Genomic DNA, 17,905 nt, shown 5'->3' on the forward strand with positions numbered 1-17,905 from the left:
CCAACCATCTCACACTGTGAAATACACTGCAAATCCTCACTTAAAAACTAACGCAAAAAATTATATTTTGATTTTAAAGAACATTTAACAGTAACTGTACAATTATAGTTCAGTAGCATCTAATTATTGACACCAAATATATGATGGCAGATAAAATTATAACTAGATATTTTATAAGCAAAAGAGATTTGCCTTCAAACAGGTTTTTTCACGATTCAAAAGATTTATTTGGAAAAATCAGCACAGGACAAAGATATCCTTAATATAAGTCTCAGAATATTTAACTATTCAGAATCTACATGAAATGTAGGCAGCAATTCTGATTTCACAGAACATCAAAGGTTTATACAAATTAAACCCCATAACCCAGCCCCCCGCCAATATACTACTGTATCTACCCCCTTTTGACAATAGCTTTGACTAAGCTTATATCTTCAGGGCTACTAGAACAAACTAAAAAAGCATAATCATTTTCATTTTTTAAATGACTAGGATTAAAGCAACCAAAATATTACTGTTACAGCAAAGTTTATTAAAACCATAAGAGAACACCACTAATAACATTTTTAAATTATGCAAAATGATTTCTTTATTGAGAGTAAGTAACTACATAGATTTCACAGTACTGTGGCATACTTGCATTTAGTTAGTCACAAACACATTTTTAACATTCACAATGATGAGCATCATCATTACCATTCTATTCTACAAAGCGTTATGAATAAAGAAAAATACAAAAACCTTGAGTTTTACAAAAGAAAAAAACTCTTTTAAGTCTACATACATTAACAATAAAACCATTTCTTCCAGGTAACAAGTAAAAGTGTAAAGGCATACCACTGGACTGTTTTTTCTAAATAGCCAGGAATGAAAGATATGTTTAATATCTACGACGCTTATTGGGGCCTTCAAAGTTGCCACCTTGACTTCCTCTACCAAAGCCACCGGGACCACCACTCACAGGACCTACACCACTCAGTGGTGCCTGAGGGGTTTCAGAACCTGTTCTACTCCCCATAGGTGATCCCATCTGAGATGGTGGCCCTTGGGGAAATCTATCATTGTGCTATAATATCACAAAATAAATATGAAGTCCATTTGGAACACGCCAAATATAAGTGACATGAAAAATTGGCAAAATCCCAAGTGGTGGTGTCATGAAGTTCAGCAGAAAGTCCAGCAGAATCAGGATCACACATAGAAGGAAGAAAGGAGCAATTTAATTAGTAACTATGTTTAAAAAAAAAAAAAAAGCAGCATCTGAAGATTTAGATATCACTAATGCTATGCCCCAATTTCATGAAAAAAGAACTGATTTTACAACATAAGCAAATGCCATCTTAAACCTAATCAGTACTTCAATAGTGCTGATTACAGTGGTTAAAAGCTTATACTGCTTGAAACTATGCTGTACAAGAAAAAATATTTGAAAACTCAAAACAAAACTGGGGAGCAGCATCACATTGTTTTAAAATGCAAATATTCTAAAAATCTCAGTGTCAATGTTTTTAAGACAGAATCCACTAGCACAAACACACACAAAGGACAATGATTTCAATGTAGAAACCTGAACTGTTTTCACTGGAACATTAGTACTGAGGAAATAATTTCCTTTTAAAAACTAATAATTTAGTAACATGAATTACTAATGGCACAATTAAACATATGAATTGTGTATTTTTTAAAACTTCACAATAAAAACCACACGTATTAATCTCAAGGGTTGAAGAGAATTTATGTAATTGTAAAAAGTAACTGAAAAAAGGACAATGGTAATATTTAAATATTGTACAATTTCAGAGAAAGGGTAGAAAAACGGGACAATTAGCCTTACTTCTATATTACTGTTGCCAATCGTATGCTACACAAAAAGTGAACCAAAGCAGTTTATATTCTTACTACATTTCAGACATTTTACTCTATAAATAAACCCTCTAATGACGGAAACAAATACACCATAAAGTGCATGATGCACCACCTGCAAATAGTATGTATTATGCAATGCCTCTTGCCCCTGTAAAATCATTTAAAAAAAAAAAAAGCCCAACAGTTAGCAAGTCCAATTTTTCCCCAATTTTTAATAGATTATATCTGACGGCAATAAATTTTAAAATGAAAAACATTGCATTCGTCAATTCTAAGATGCACAATGTCTTACTTTTAAGATCTCAGTGCTTTTATTTAAAGATCTGCTATGACAGTTCCAAAAATAAACCTTTTCAAAATATATAATCAATTTTCCTTTCTAGTCTTTCAATATCATTAACAAACATCAAATGAAAAAGATATTTCATCAATATTCAAGCTTCATTGAAATAGTGGTGGACTTTAAGTGATAAAAGGTATCACTGTTTCTGATATTCAAGTATAATAAAAATCACAACTGAAAAATCTTGCTTTTTATAATATTTAACCTACACAAAGATATCTTCACACTCTCAGGTCAAAACAAAAACCTGTCTACTTTAAATTCAGTTAGAAATATAATTAAGAATTATATAAAAGAATGAGCAAAGTTAAACTTTAGAATATTCAAATACACTTTGCTTATTACTTTACAGTTAAAAATCTTTGAAATAAATTATGACAGATGATCTTTTTATTAAAAATGCTTACTGAAAATAATTTTCTCACAAATAGTGGAGTCCACATAGAAAATTAAAATAATCATAAACTATTTGAGTATTACATTGAATGCTAATGAAAGTTATTTACAAATTAAAATCATTGAAAAAATAACTATAATGAATATATGTATTTGCTATTAACTGAGGCACAAAAGCATGTTGGGGATGGTAATACTAATTCTTACTCTATTTAAAAATTCTCTCTTATAAACCAACATATAACATCAGAAAATTAGTTTATTCACTGGCTGTTGATCTTTACTACCAAAAGAAATGATGCTGAATTAAGTGTGAAGTTACCTTTGGAGTACAAGTGTATATTACCAAATATAATTAAAATAATGTGCATGATACATTACCACTGCTCCATTATCTGGCATCATTGGAGTTCCCATATTTGCAGCTCCTTCTGGTCCCATGGCAGGACCAGGACCCATTGGTGGGCCAGGAATAGTTCCTCTGTTGTTCATATTCATACCCATCATTGGAGGAGGACCTTGGTTACCAGCAGGTGCTGGGCTAAACGCATCTATGTAAAACAATCTAAACTTAGAGCTGTCCTATCTTAGTTTAGTAAACATCAAAAATTTAACAATACTTATGTACACTATACAGCAAAATTATTCAAAATCATTTTCCTTATTTGAGAATGGGACACTCAATTATCTATTCTGTAATACACATTACCTATACTCTCAAATTTTCATGCCCAAATCAAATGTACTCAAGCAAATAAGGCAACTATCATTTACTTTAGACCACTGGAGACTGTAACAGCTTGAAACTTATAAAACATCAGTATCATTTAAGATAGTCTGCCTTTAAACCAAACAAACCCTAACAATGATGACTACACTCTACTAGTTTAAACAAAGAACTAGCACTTTGAAAACCACTTAATTTTTTGAAGTTATAACTAAAAAGAGAATGTTAATTATATTACTTTGTAAGAGGGGAAACCACTTCGTACAATATACATTAAGATCACAATAACTAACCTCTTTACACAGTTATGAAACCTTCCAAAATCATAGGAATTACTATTTCTTAACTTTATATGGAAACACAATCTAAACAAAAAAAAGTAAAATGACTTATGAAAAAACTGATTTTGAAAAGCAACTACAACCAAATACAAATAAAATGACATGGCTCTCTGAGTTCTTTGACATGCCAAAATTCTAAAAGTGGACAAAAAAAATCTTTTTTCCTCAAAAAGATATCCACCTATCTCATACTAATTCCAACAGTGTTTGAGATGAAATACTACAGATATGATGGTCTCAGATAAAAGATTTTTAGGTACTTTATATAAAATTATTTCCCTCTTTGAGTGTTTATCCTCATTTATTGTTAAAAACTGCTTCAATCTAGGTTTCCTTCTAGCGTTTTATTCCAATTTTCTGACACTCAATTTCTCAAATGTATTTCATAAAAGGAGATAAAAGTCCATATATTCAAACCCACTACAAAATACTCAATGCAGCTGAACTCTGTATGTAGCCAAGTCCAAGGAGCAGGTCAAAGGAAGAAGTTTCGCTCCTTACCAGAATTTGGCATGCATATGAAGAGGGTCTTCAAAACATTCATGGAAAATGGCATTAGGAAAAGGCACACAGGATTTCAAAAAACTTTTTGCATCAAAAGAAGCTTCTCTTAATTTTATTTTCCATGAACTTTTTGAAATATCCTCATATTACTGTTAAGTCCAATAACCTCATAAGAATTAGTTTCTTAAGAAAACGTTCCTCCTGAAAACATCTACAGTTTATTCAAGAATAATTCCATTTCCCTAATATAGGTATAAACAGACATTTTTAGTAATTTCCACAATTTAGAAAAGAAGGGGGAAGTAGAGTACTATGAAATATTCCATGTCAAAAATCCCCAAAAAGGACACATTAAGGATAAATTCCCATGCCCCTCTTTAACAGAACACAACTGTTATATTTTACTTGTGAGTTTAGACTATAGTGATTATGTATATAAAAAAATTCCAACATAAAGCCTTATGTTTAATATTTATATCTTCCACCACACAGCAATAGCAAACTAAATTTAAGGATCTAAGAAATGTGGCATTACCTGGTTATCTAAAAAGCAAGATTTATGACCTGTGTTTCACATGGTATACACATGCTGGTGATACACGGGAAAATTTGCTGCCATATTCCATCATTATAAATTATGGGGATATGACAGTTCTATCTTCTCAGCAGGAACCCAACTAACTGATAATGAAAAATCAGCTCCACTGAACCATTATGATAATGCTCACAGTCAATGAGGTTTCATATTGAATGAAGACTAAGGAAAAGAACATTAAATGGACTGGAGACTAAGTGTTAAAATGTAAATATGCTTCTCTGATGAATAAAATGCCGTAAAAAATTGTTTCTATTGTTTCCAAACAAAATAAAGAATTTTAAGGCATATTCTCATATTTTTCCTAATAAAGCTATTATTCAAGAAAATAGTGCTTATAGGGTCTCCACATAATCCAAAATGGATTTTAAAGGGTTTTTTTAATGGTACTAGTATCAATATAATAATTGTAACAACCTCCAAACTGCCTATAATCAATAATAAACTCATAATCTTTAAAATCATACGGACTTCCTAATATATTATCTAAGAATTTAAACTAAAATAGACATAACTATTGACTAACGCATAAGTACATACTCAACTACTGTTCATAATTTAGAACCCTTGCTTCATTATTTCATATGCACTGCACAAATCTCCAGATTATATTGTTTGTGGGCCACAGCCATGTTTCTTGTTTCCTCTGTGGTACAGAAATGCTCAGAGACTAAATAAACAGCAATAGTGATTCCAAATTCTCTGATTAGTAGTGTCAAAAAACTAGCATCAGGTTGGTTTAAAAGGGGGGTGGGTTAAGGAAAATGCTCACTTTGCATACACATTACATATTTTACGGCATAAACTACATATTCTAAGGGCATACTGGAGGAGTAAGCATGTTATGCATACTGGATGCTACAGTAATCTTTAAGACATTCTATGCACACTTGAGTTATGTAAAAAATGACAGCTTCAATGGGTCGGTCAATTTAATATAAAAGTAATATATATATATATATAATTTAATTCATTATCCAACACTTAAATGCATGGCATTCCAAATTCAATGAGGTCGGTGATACTCTATTTATTTTTCCTCCCTTTAGTTGATAATACTTCACTGACAATTTGGCTATTCAAGCCAATAGAAATTAAAGTTGTTATCATAGGCAATGTCTTTAAAACTACATCAACTTTAAAGATATGTATTAGCAACATACATCTCATTTCTCAATAAATTCATGTACTCTCCAAATTGTACATTTTTGTGCACATTACTGTAGTAGGTAAGAAAAGAAATTTCAATAAAGTGAATAAAATACCTACAAAGTTACATTAAAAAGTGCAAAACAGAAATACGTAACATATTCTCAGAGGTTTAAAAATACAAGTAACAACCCAAATTTCCAAGGTAAAAAAAAAATATGAAGACAGGAAATTTGATTTTTGAAGTACAACAGAGTAATACTGCATCATGCAATGACTATACTAGTTTTAGGCTATATCAAAACCTGTTTTATAGATTTTTTTTTTTCATTAAAGAGCCAAAGCCTCTGCTAAGGCTTCAAATTTCCATCCTAGTCATGTATTTTTAATTGAATTATATTTTATATCAATGTAATAAATGTAAGAGATATTTAGCTTCATAAGTTAGTTATTTTAGTTTCATACTGATATGTACAGACCCCACAAACAGCATATACACTCCCCCAAAGAATCACAAGTAAGTTACAGAAGCCTTTTGCTTCAAATCCCTACCTCCCATGTTTATTGCTCCACGGGGACCCATATCACCCATTCTCATTTCCTGTTCTCTCTGTAAGTAAACATAGTTGTCACAGTCAACCTATCGATCTTATGACTTTACATTTCCCATCTAAAATCAAAAAGAAAAGAATGAATTGGGACATTACTTCCATTAATATTTGCAAATTTCCAACACCAATGACTTGATAACACTGAAAGCAACTTCAGTTTCCCAAACTTAACCCACTGCAAGCAAGTTCCTAGAAGACTAACTGTACATTGCAAGATGAATTATCAGTGAGTCAAATCACATAAAATCTACCACAGATCAAGTTTAATGTTTTTATTCCAACAGATCAAGGACACAAGCAAAAGAAAATCTAAATATTACCACCACTCGAGTTACTCTGTCCTCCCAGGTCACTGAAGTCTTTAAAAGGAAATGATTGTTACCATGTTTATATTAAAATGCCTTCAAACATAAAACACAAAGAAAGAGCTTTAGGACACTAAACTAAAACTATAAACAATTAGTACTATTATAATTCATTCTTGCATTTATTTGTCACTTAAGCATTATTCCACTCAGGACTTACAGATATACCATGAGAATTCTTCACTCTGCATAAAGTTATTGAAGCTACCAAAAAATATTACTTTTTTTTAACTAAGCAAAAGATTTATGTGAAACCCTGAATGGAAAGTGTTACACAGTTGGTAAATTCGAATGTACTGTGAAGTTAACTGTAACTAAAAAGTTACACAAGTGTTGCAAATATTTCAAATTTCAACACAGAAACTGCTTCTTTAAAAACACGTAATTTACTAATGTTATAGAATTAACTTCAGTAAAACCTCTAGGTCAAAGTACACAAGAGAACATATTACAATTGTAATTACTGCTTTGATATGATTGTTTCCAGTCTCAGACAAATGTGTTAAATGTCTTAATTATGAAAAGCATTCAGAGACAAAAGTGGCAATGTTTAAATCTAAAGAAATCAAATTTATTATACTTTCAAAACAGCAATCTTACAAAATTCTCAAATTCACTTAAAATTTCATTTAATAATATAAAGTACTTCTGAAAAGCACCCACACAATGAGAAATAAAGGAAATAAAAGAATGATGGAAATACTTAAGAATTTTTCAAAATGGCCATGGAAAATGGAATTAAAGCTAAGTTTCTGTGCAAAAGCTTTTGAAAATTATGCACACTATATTCAAGATACATATTTTTAGAGAATTTTTGAAGAACCTTTCAGATATAGGAATTCCAAAAATTTCTGCACACAAATAAACATTTTCATTTTCCACGTTTTTCAAAATATCCTCAATAAATGCCATTAAGCAGCAAGTGGCTCAATTTAACAAAAGAAAACTAACCAAGTAATCTAATAGAAGATGCCCAAAAGTAATCATTAGTGAAAATATAACAAAAACACCATCATGAAGAAATGAAATACTGTCACATTTCAAAAATAAGAATGCCATATCTTTCAAAAACCTATGCTTGGGGCAGGCATTTGGCGTATTGGAAAAGACATCATTTGAAGCATCCCCACAGCGTACCCTGTTCCAGTACCACTTACAGCTTCCTGTGAACACGCACTCTGGGACACACAAAGTGATGGCTAGGGCCCAGTGCTGCAGCTTAGGGGTAAAGCAGCCACCTGCGGTGCCGGCATCCCATAGGGCCGCCATTTGAGTCTCAGCTGCTCCACTTCCAATCTAGCTCTCTGCTATGGCCTAGGAAAGCAGTGGCAGATGGCCCAAGTGCTTGAGACCCTGCACCTGCGTGGGAGACCCAGAAGAATATCCAGGCTCCTGGCTTTGGACTAGTGCAGCAACAGCCATTGCATTAAGTTTGGGAGTGAACCAGCAGATGGAAGACCTCTATCTCTGTGTGTCTCTGCCTCTGCCTGTCTCTGTAACTCTGCTTTTCAAATAAATAAATTAAAAAAAAATTTTTTTTTAAAAATGATGGCTCAAATGGCTAGGTCCCAGTCACCCATGCGGGAGACCCAGACTGAGTTCCCGGTTCCAGGCTTCAGCCTGGCCCAGCCTTGGCTGTTTTGAGTATCCAGGAAGTAAATATCAGTTGGGAGATCTCTTTCTCTAAAATAAAATTGAAGTTCTAAAATCTATTCTTTAAAAAAGTTTTTAAAATTGAATTTCTCTCTTCATTAAACTCTGGCTATTAATGGATGGTATCGTTGATCTACAAATCTAGCTAAATTATGAGATAAAATTACCAATGAAGCACTTATGGAAAAAAGCTTTAACTTTCATCATAACTCTCAATAAACCAAACCAAGCTTCAACTTCTCACTACTTCAAAGCCAAAATGCTCTGGCACACCCAAAAATCTTCTAGGGTAATAACAAAGGAAATAACAGAGGAAATAGTTATATTTCAGCACAATAAAGTAAAACATAGATTTTATGATCTTGACTTTTTAGATGGACAAAGGTTTAATTATTACTTTTGGATTTGTCTTCAATACGAAGGGTTAGGAATGCAATGTCTAACCCTAATAGAGGGTAATTACTATATCCTCACTATTGGAGATGTCAATTTTGAAACACTCCAGATGAGTTCTAATGACCTACAGGCCTATGATTCACTAGTATGGCAAAGAGACATAAACAATCTTTCTTATCACATTGTATTATTTTCTGGGGTAACAACATTTACTTTCATTAATCACAAAGTTAGTTTCCTTTATTATTAAATAAATCCATTATCGTTATTAAGAGAATTTTATGGGACACTTACTACCATATTGCCATTTTAAGTGGAACAAAGGGGGTGAACATTTCCCTTATGCTGCTATATTATAAACTGGTTTGAGGTAAAAAATGTATTTCATTAGATGCAATAATCAGATGTCTTAAGATTATTCCATGGTAACATACCATAATCACTATATTAAAATATTAATTCATGTTGTAGATAGCACTTCTCCTAAATATATGCAGATTTAGTATTGTTAAGAGCTAACAAAAATTACCATTTCACACAATTTTACTCTTAATGAAAAAGAGAGTATTACTTGATAACAGATTATGATTTTAGAAGGATTACTATTTTAGAAGCAAAACATGTTTTTACCTCCCTGGCAAGATTTTCAGTTGCAGTTACTTTCTAGAAATCCATGGCTACAGACTTCTAGTAAAATGTAAAAGGCAGAGATTATATTTAAGGTGATTCTGCAAACTAAAATTATGGCAGTTATTTCTTATTTTAATAATGAAGTATCAATAAAAACAATTACAAAATTTAGTACAACTGTGTGCCCAACCACAAAGCAATATACATAAGCCTCAGTGCATGTTTCTCTCTCTCTCTCCTTCTCTGCCTTTCAAATAAATAAATAAATCTTAAAAAAAATATGATAAAACCAAGGTAAAGAGTTACTACACAACCTAAATCAAGGTCATAAATACAAGGGGTTGAATTGGCCTATAAAATTCTGCTAGAGTTCATAAAACTTCTGCCTTCACAAGGTGCCTTCTTAAGAATCCCAAGGGGCAGCGCTCTGGCGCTTCCAATCAGGCTCTGTGCTTTGGCCTGGGAAAGCAGTGGAAGGTGGCTCAAGTGACTGGACCCCTGCACCCACATGGGAGACTAGGAATAAGCTCCTGGCATCATGGTTCCTGGCTCCGGATTGGCGCAGCTCCAGCCATTGCAGCACTTGGGAACTGAACCAGCAGATGGAAGACCTTTCTCTCCGTCTCTCCCTCTTTCTGTCTGTAACTCTACCTCTCAAATAAACTAATTAAATTAGAAAAGAATTCCAAGAGTAAAGGCTTAATAAAACCTAAAAACCTAGTGCTGTGGCCCAGCAGGTTAAACCCCTGTTCTACACAACGGCATCCCATATGGGCACCTATTTAAGTCATGGCTCCTCCACTTCCAATCCAGCTCTCTGGCATTCCACATGGGTGCCAGTTCAAGACCTAGCTGCTCCACTTCCAATGCAGCTCTCTGCTGTGGCCTGGGAAAGCAGTACAAGATGGCCCAAGTCCTTGAGCCCCAGCACCCACGTCGGGGACCCGGAAGAAGCTCCTGGCTCCTGGATTTGAATCAGCACAGTTCCAGCCATTGAGGCCAATTGGGGAGTGAACCATAAGATGGAAAACCTCTCTTTCTTTCTCTTACTCTCTCTCTTTCTGTGTACCTCTGACTTTCAAATAAATAAATAAATCTTAAAAAAAAAAGAAAGAAAAGAATGATTACAATTCAGGAGTAGCTAAATTAAAAGATGACTCCCAAAAAAGCAAAGTATGGCTGATTCCTTGAACTACACAGCAAACCATATCCATGTAACATGAAACAGGAGTTCTCAAAGTGCAATTAATTTAGTAGTAAAGATTCTTTGAGCAAACACACAAAGTAAAAACCATTCCATGTTTTATAAATTCATAGTTGTAATACCATGATCTTATGAGGCTTGTCACTCTCAATATAGACTACATGGAATAGTGTAATAGCAACAGTTGGCAAAACTCCAGATGTTTTATCACAAATCAGGGCATTTATACTCAATTATTATTAGTGACCATTGTATTTATCACATGCATTAAACTACAAATTAAACATTTGTATTTATTAGGTGGGCATTGTAGAACAGATGTTAAAGCCACATATTGCTGATGCCCACAATCCAAATCAGAGTGCCAGTTACCATTTTGGCTACTCTGCTAACCATCTGCCTCCCTGCTAATGCTCCTGGCAAGCAGCAGCAGATGGCTTAAGTTACTTGAGTCTCTGCCACCAATGTGGGAGATCCAGATGAAGTTCCTGGCTCCTGTATTCTTCGTGGTCAGGCCCCAGCTGTTGGGCTCATTTGGGGAGTGAATCAACACATGGAAGATGTCTCTGTGTCTTCCTCTCTGCCACTCTCCCTTTCAAATAAATAAATGAATGAATAATATTCTTTTAAAGATACTTCAATTTGGATACTACCTGAAAATGTGTTCGAATACATTTTAAATTGCATTAAATCTGTCTTTGAATAGATGACTTTATAACGTTCTGTGTAACAAAACCTGATGCAGCCGGCACCGCAGCTCACTAGGCTAATCCTCCACTTTGCGGCGCTGGCACACCGGGTTCTAGTCCCGGTCAGGGCACCGGATTCTGTCCCAGTTACCCCTCTTCCAGGCCAGCTCTCTGCTGTGGCCAGGGAGTGCAGTGGAGGATGGCCCAAGTACTTGGGCCCTGCACCCCATGGGAGACCAAGATAAGTACCTGGCTCCTGCCATCAGATCAGCCCGGTGCGCCGGCCGCAGCAGCCATTGGAGGGTGAAGCAAAAGGAAGACCTTTCTCTCTGTCTCTCTCTCTCTCACTGTCCACTCTGCCTGTCAAAAAAAAAAAAAAAACACACACACACAAAACAAAACAAAACCCATGATGCATGCATGAAACACATCAGCATCTGAAGATGAAGCATTCAGATCCAGTGCAGTGGCACAGCAGGCCGACCCAGTGCCTGCAATGCCGGCATCCTGTATGAGTGCCAGCTGGAGTCCTGGCTTCTGATCCAGCTCCCTGCTAATTTGCCTGGGAAAGCAGCAAAAGGCGGCCCAAATATCTGGGTCGCTATCACCCATGTGGGAGACCTGGATGGAGTCCCAAGTTCCTGGCTTCAGGCTGGCCCAGTCCTGGCAGTTGCAGCCATTTAGGAAGTGCACCAGTGCAAGAAAGACCTACCCCCACCCCCACCCCGTAACTCTATCTTTCAAATAAATACAATAAATCAGGGGTTGTGGGGAGGGGACAGAGAAGAGAGAGAGAGTAAAACAGAATTCTGGTGATTGGGATACATCCTCATTAGGTGACTTTTCACAGAACAAGATTTTTACTTGAGAAACCGTTTTCTGACCAAGTTTAGCACTGCTATGATTTTTTGGTGGGTATCTTCTAATGAGATGGGTACTAAAAATTTAAATTATTTTTCTAAAAAAGACCTATTTATTTGAAAGACATAGTTAAAGAGAAATGCAGATTCTTTAATCTAGTAGAAAACAGTAATATTTGGACTATCTCAATAAATCAATGAATCGTATTTTTTTAATTAGTACATATTACAAAATCATTATAGGACAAAGATTCAAAGTTTAAAACAGACCAATTCTTTTTTATGCAAGTACTTTTAAGACATCATCAATGAAATGTTACCACACTGTCAAGTATCCAGTAATCTGAAAAAAGTTATTAATATAGTCCTTGCCTTACTTATTAACTGTATAAAGGCAGATTTTCTTCATATATTTTAATCCAGAGCCTTTTGCATAGGTGAACACAGAAGGAAATATGGAAAACCAACTATTTTCCATACAGCATTAAACAAATTTGCAAAACATAATCCTTTTCTTCTCACTACACTAAAAACATTCAAAACACTTGCAAAACTGAAAAGGCTACTCTTCCCTCTAAGAAACTATTTTCTTTAAAATGTTTCAATTTGTAACATGATAAATATAACCTAAACAGAAGCTGACTGGAGTCCTCAATAATTTTTTAATGCCAAAAAGTTTAAAAACTATTATTTTTAACGTCCTACTATCCTTTCATGGGATCAGCATTTGTGGCATAGCAGGTAAAGCTGCCGCCTAAAATGTCAGCATCCTGTATGTGGGACGGTTCACAACCCAGCTGCTCCACTTCCAACCCAGCTCTCTAAAGACCTGGAGAAAGTGTCTGGGCCCCAGCCACCTACATGGGAGACCCGGATGAAGCGACCCAGTCCTGGCCATTGTGGCAATCTGGGGTGTGTGTGTGTGTGTGTGTGTGAACCAATAGATGGAAGATCCTTCTCACTCACTTGCTCTCTCTGCCTCTCCTTCTGACTTCCATAAATAAATCCTTAAAAAAATAAAAAGTTCTGGGGCCGGTGCTATGGCATAGTGAGTCAATTCACCGCCTGCAGTGCCGGCATCCCATATGGGCACCGGTTCGAGTCCCGGTTGCTCTGCTTCCAATCCAGCTCTCTTCTTGGCCTGGGAAAGCAGTAGAAGAAGACCCAAGTCCTTGGGCCTCTACACCCAGAAGAAGCTCCTGGCTCCTGATCGGTGCAGCTCCGGCCACTGCGGCCAATTAGGGAGCGAACCAGCGAATGAAGACCTCTTTCTCTCTCTCTGTGCCTCTCCTTCTCTCTCTCTGACATTCAAATAAACAAATCTTAAAATAAATAAATAAATAAATAGGGTTGGCATTGTGGCGCAGTGGGTTAAAGCCCGAGCCTGCAGCGCCGGCATCCCATATGGGCGCCGGTTCAAGTCAGCTCCTCCTCTTTTGATCCAGCTCTCTGCTACGGCCTGGGAAAGCAGTAGAGGATGGTCCAGGAGCTTGGGCCCCTACACCTGCATGGGAGACCTGGAGGAAGCTCCTTGCTCCTGGCTTTGGATCAGCTCAGCTCTGGCCATTGCAGTCATTTGAGGAGTTAGCCAGCAGAATGGAAGAACTCTCTCTGCAACTCTGTCTTTAAAATGAATAAAAATGATTCTAAAAAAAACAAAAGTAAAGTTCTATTCTTTCATAAAACACCAAAAAATCTGCTAATTTAAAATCAGTAAATCAATATCCTCAAAGTTGAGGAATTACTCCATTCCAGTATTTGACATTCTGGCTATATTCTTCCTTTAATATATTCAATACTTCAGCTATCAATTTGTGATCTTAAAGAAACTGTAATGTGGTTTTTAAAATAACCTAATTAAAGGAATTACATCATACTCAGGAAATGCAACAATTGTTGCATTAATTAAGTACAATGCCAATGCCTAAATCTTGAAATTTACTGAAGTAAACAAACTCTGCCTTAAACTTTATCAACTGGAAGAACAGTTGATTTTCAAAGGCAAGATACATCTTCATTTTGATCAACAAAAATTCTTATTTGAGTGACTGTAGCTTTAACAACTATAACCAATATTGTTTATTCGTAAAGATCTTTCGTGTTTATCTCTGAAGAAACACCCAAGGTTTACTTAGGCATCTCCATGTGCCTAAACAAGTTTCCATGTCTTAAAAAAAAATTACATGGGGCCGGCATGGTGGCGTAGAGGGTAAAGCTACAACCTGCAATGCCAGCATCCCATATGTGCCCTGGTTAGAGTCCCAGCTGCTCTACTTCTCGTCGGACTACCTATTAATGTGCCTGGAAAAGCAGAGGAAGATAGTCCAAGTGCTTGGGGCCCTGCATACACATGAAAACTGAAAGAAGCTCTTGGCTCCTGGCTTTGGCCTGCCCCAGACCTGGCTGTTGCAGTCATTTGGGGAGTGGACAAGTGGATGGAAGACCTCTTTCTCTGTCTCTCCTTCTTCCTCCCTCTCTAACTCTGCCTTTCAAGTAAATAAACAGATCTTGGAAAAAAAAATTTTTTTAATAGAATAAAATTATATAAAATAATAGAACATTTAAATCTACTAAAAATATATGTGATTAATTCTAAGGACAGAGCGTTGTGGCATAGCAAATTAAGTCACTGCCCTGTTCCACGTGCTCCACTTCCAACCTAGCTCCCTTTTAATAGGTTTGGAAGCAGCAGATAATGAGACAAGCACTACAGTCCCTGAAAACCATGTGGGAGACCCAGATGGTTTCGACTACTGTATTTGGCCTGGCTCAGGCCTGGCTGTTGAACCCATTTGGGAAATGAACAAGTGGATAGAAGATTTTTCTCTTGTGTCATCCCATTTTTATAGTAAATTAATGTTAAAACAAAAACAGTGTGTGTGTGCTTTTTTTTTTTCCAGGAAAATGCATAGTAAATTCTGGCTAATTTCAATATTTAACTTTTTATCATTAAATATTCTTAAAAATAAATTTCCTAATCAGTTAAAGTTAATACTTGATGATATTTCAGTTAGCAAACGGAATTCTTTTCTCTCCCTTGACAACAAAAATCTTCATAAAAGGAAATCAAATCTTTATGAGAAATGTTCTTTAATAAAAACTGCTAGCATCCAGAAATTACTGGCTAACACAACATATTTATACATGAAGAACAGAGTAACAATTACATTAAATATCTAAAAAATAGGCAGGTTGAGTCTCTTTGGAAGCAAAGTATTCACCCATCAAAAAAGTGTTAGGTTACTCGAAGGGTATGCATCAGCAAACTAATCTTTAAATTTTTTTTTGAGGAAAGTAAATTTAATGTTTTTAAAAGAGAAAATATACATTTCCATTAACAAAATTAAAATAATTAGATGTGAACTGTCCACCATAACAACAAGAGAAAGCTTGGGAAATGTAACATTTTCAATTCACAAAATTAAATAAATGCTGGCCGGCGCCGCGGCTCACTAGGCTAATCCTCCGCCTTGCGGCGCCGGCACACCGGGTTCTAGTCCCGCTCGGGGCGCCGGATTCTGTCCCGGTTGCCCCTCTTCCAGGCCAGCTCTCTGCTGTGGCCAGGGAGTACAGTGGAGGATGGCCCAAGTACTTGGGCCCTGCACCCCATGGGAGACCAGGATAAGTACCTGGCTCCTGCCATCGGATTAGCGCAGTGCGCCGGCCGCAGTGCACCGCCCACAGCGGCCATTGGAGGGTGAACCAATGGCAAAAGGAAGACCTTTCTCTGTCTCTCTCTCTCACTGTCCACTCTGCCTGTCAAAAAAAAACAAAAACAAAAACAAATAAATAAATGCTAAAAGATAATAGGGAAGGAAAAATAAAAGACAATCTTTTATATATATTAAGCAGAAACTCTAGCAAAACCTAGAGTTTGTCCCTCAGTTTGAATACATGAATTCCAAAATATCTTCACACAAACATCTGGGAAAAACTTCCTTCAGTTTTATAACTGTTAAAATAAACATTAATATCATTACATTGAAAAGGGAATTACAAATTTAAAAACCAATACAGAACTACACACATGTTAGAATAGTCAAAATCCAAACACTGATTACACCAAATGCTTTAAAAGGATGTAGAGCAACAGAGACTCTCATTCAACACTAGAGGATATGCAAATGTACAGCCATTTTGGGAGAGAGTTTGGCAGTTCTTTATAAAACTCAGCACACGCTTACCACAAGATCCAGCAATAAGGTTCCTTGCTGTTACCAAAATGAGTTGAAAATTTCTATCCATCCAGAAACCTCCACATAAATGTTTAAAGCAGCTTTATTCACAACTGCTAAAACTTGGAGGAACCAAGATGTCCTTTACTAGAATAGATAAACCACAGTACATCCAAGACAACAGGTACTATTCAAAGCTAAAAAGAAATGAGTTGTCAACCCATGAAAAGAAAGAACGAAAAATAAATGCATATTACTAAGTAAAAGATGCCAAAGTGAAACAAATGCAGTGTCCATTCTAACTGTATGACATTCTGGAAAAGGTAAAACTATGAAAACAGGAAAACAATCAATAGTTTCCATGGGTTCGGAGGGAAGGAAAAATAAGCAGAAACAAAAAGATGTTTCAAAGAGTGAAAATATTGTCAAAAGCTTCAGGATGTAGACGACTACACAGGAAGCTTATTGTGTACTACGTAGCTTTACTGATTGTCAACAAATATATGCCACTCCAGAGTATGATTTTAATAGTGGGGAAAGTTGTGCCTATGTGAAAACAATGATAAACAGGCAAATCTCTGTACCTTCTCTTAACTTTCATGTAAATCTAAACTATTTTTAAACAAATGAAACTTTTTGGAAAAAACTTAGTAAATCAACCATAGTTTAGTTTTTCCAGCAAAGTTCAATAATGAAATTAAAAAGTTGTTCCCGGGGCCAGTGCTCTGGCGAAGCAGGTAAAGCTGCCGCCTGCAGTGCCAGTATCCCACAAAATTCAATCAACTGATGGACAAGGAGGATAGCAGACTAGCGTCCTCAAAAAACTACGGTCCTGCTCAGTGAGGGCAGTCTGGGGCCTTTAAGAAGTGCAAAAGGGGGGCCGGCGCCGCAGTTCAACAGGCTAATCCTCCACCTGCAGCGCAAGCACCCCGGGTTCTAGTCCCAGTTGGTGCGCCGGATTCTGTCCTGGTTGCTCCTCTTCCAGGCCAGCTCTCTGCTATGGCCCGGGAAAGCAGTGGAGGATGGCCCAAGTGTGTGGGCCCTGCACCCGCATGGGAGACCAGGAGGAAGCACCTGGCTCCTGGCTTCGGATCAGCACAGTGCACCGGCCACAGAGGCCGTAGGGGGGTGAACCAACGGAAAAGGAAAACCTTTCCTTTGTCTCTCTCTCACTGTCCACTCTGCCTATCAAAAAAAGTGCAAAAGGGGTGCCGGCACTGTGGCATAGCTGATAAAGCCACTGCCTGCAGTGCTGGCATTCTATATGGGCGCTGGTTCAAGTCCCGGCTGCTCCACTTCCAATCCAGCTCTCTGCTATGGCCTGGGAAAGCAGTAAAAGATGGCCCAAGTCCTTGGGACCCCGCAACTGCAGAGGCGACCCTGAGGAGGTACCTGGCTCCT

At 36.5% G+C, this 17,905-nt stretch overlaps 1 protein-coding gene across 1 annotated transcript in view; it reads right to left on the reverse strand.

The window, feature by feature from the left end:
* Nucleotides 1-203: 203 nt before the first annotated feature.
* Nucleotides 204-17,905, reverse strand: part of PSPC1 (paraspeckle component 1) — a 79,907-nt gene continuing 62,205 nt past the window's right edge. The window contains exons 7-9 of the mRNA XM_008259953.4: nucleotides 6,474-6,531; nucleotides 2,987-3,156; nucleotides 204-1,066 (exon numbers count right to left, since the gene is read on the reverse strand). Coding sequence (XP_008258175.1) covers nucleotides 881-1,066; nucleotides 2,987-3,156; nucleotides 6,474-6,531 — 414 coding nt within the window. The 3' untranslated portion in view covers nucleotides 204-880. The remainder of the gene's footprint in view (nucleotides 1,067-2,986; nucleotides 3,157-6,473; nucleotides 6,532-17,905) is intronic.

The sequence above is a fragment of the Oryctolagus cuniculus genome, chromosome 9 (genome assembly GCF_964237555.1).
Source record: "Oryctolagus cuniculus chromosome 9, mOryCun1.1, whole genome shotgun sequence".
NCBI lineage: Eukaryota > Metazoa > Chordata > Mammalia > Lagomorpha > Leporidae > Oryctolagus > Oryctolagus cuniculus.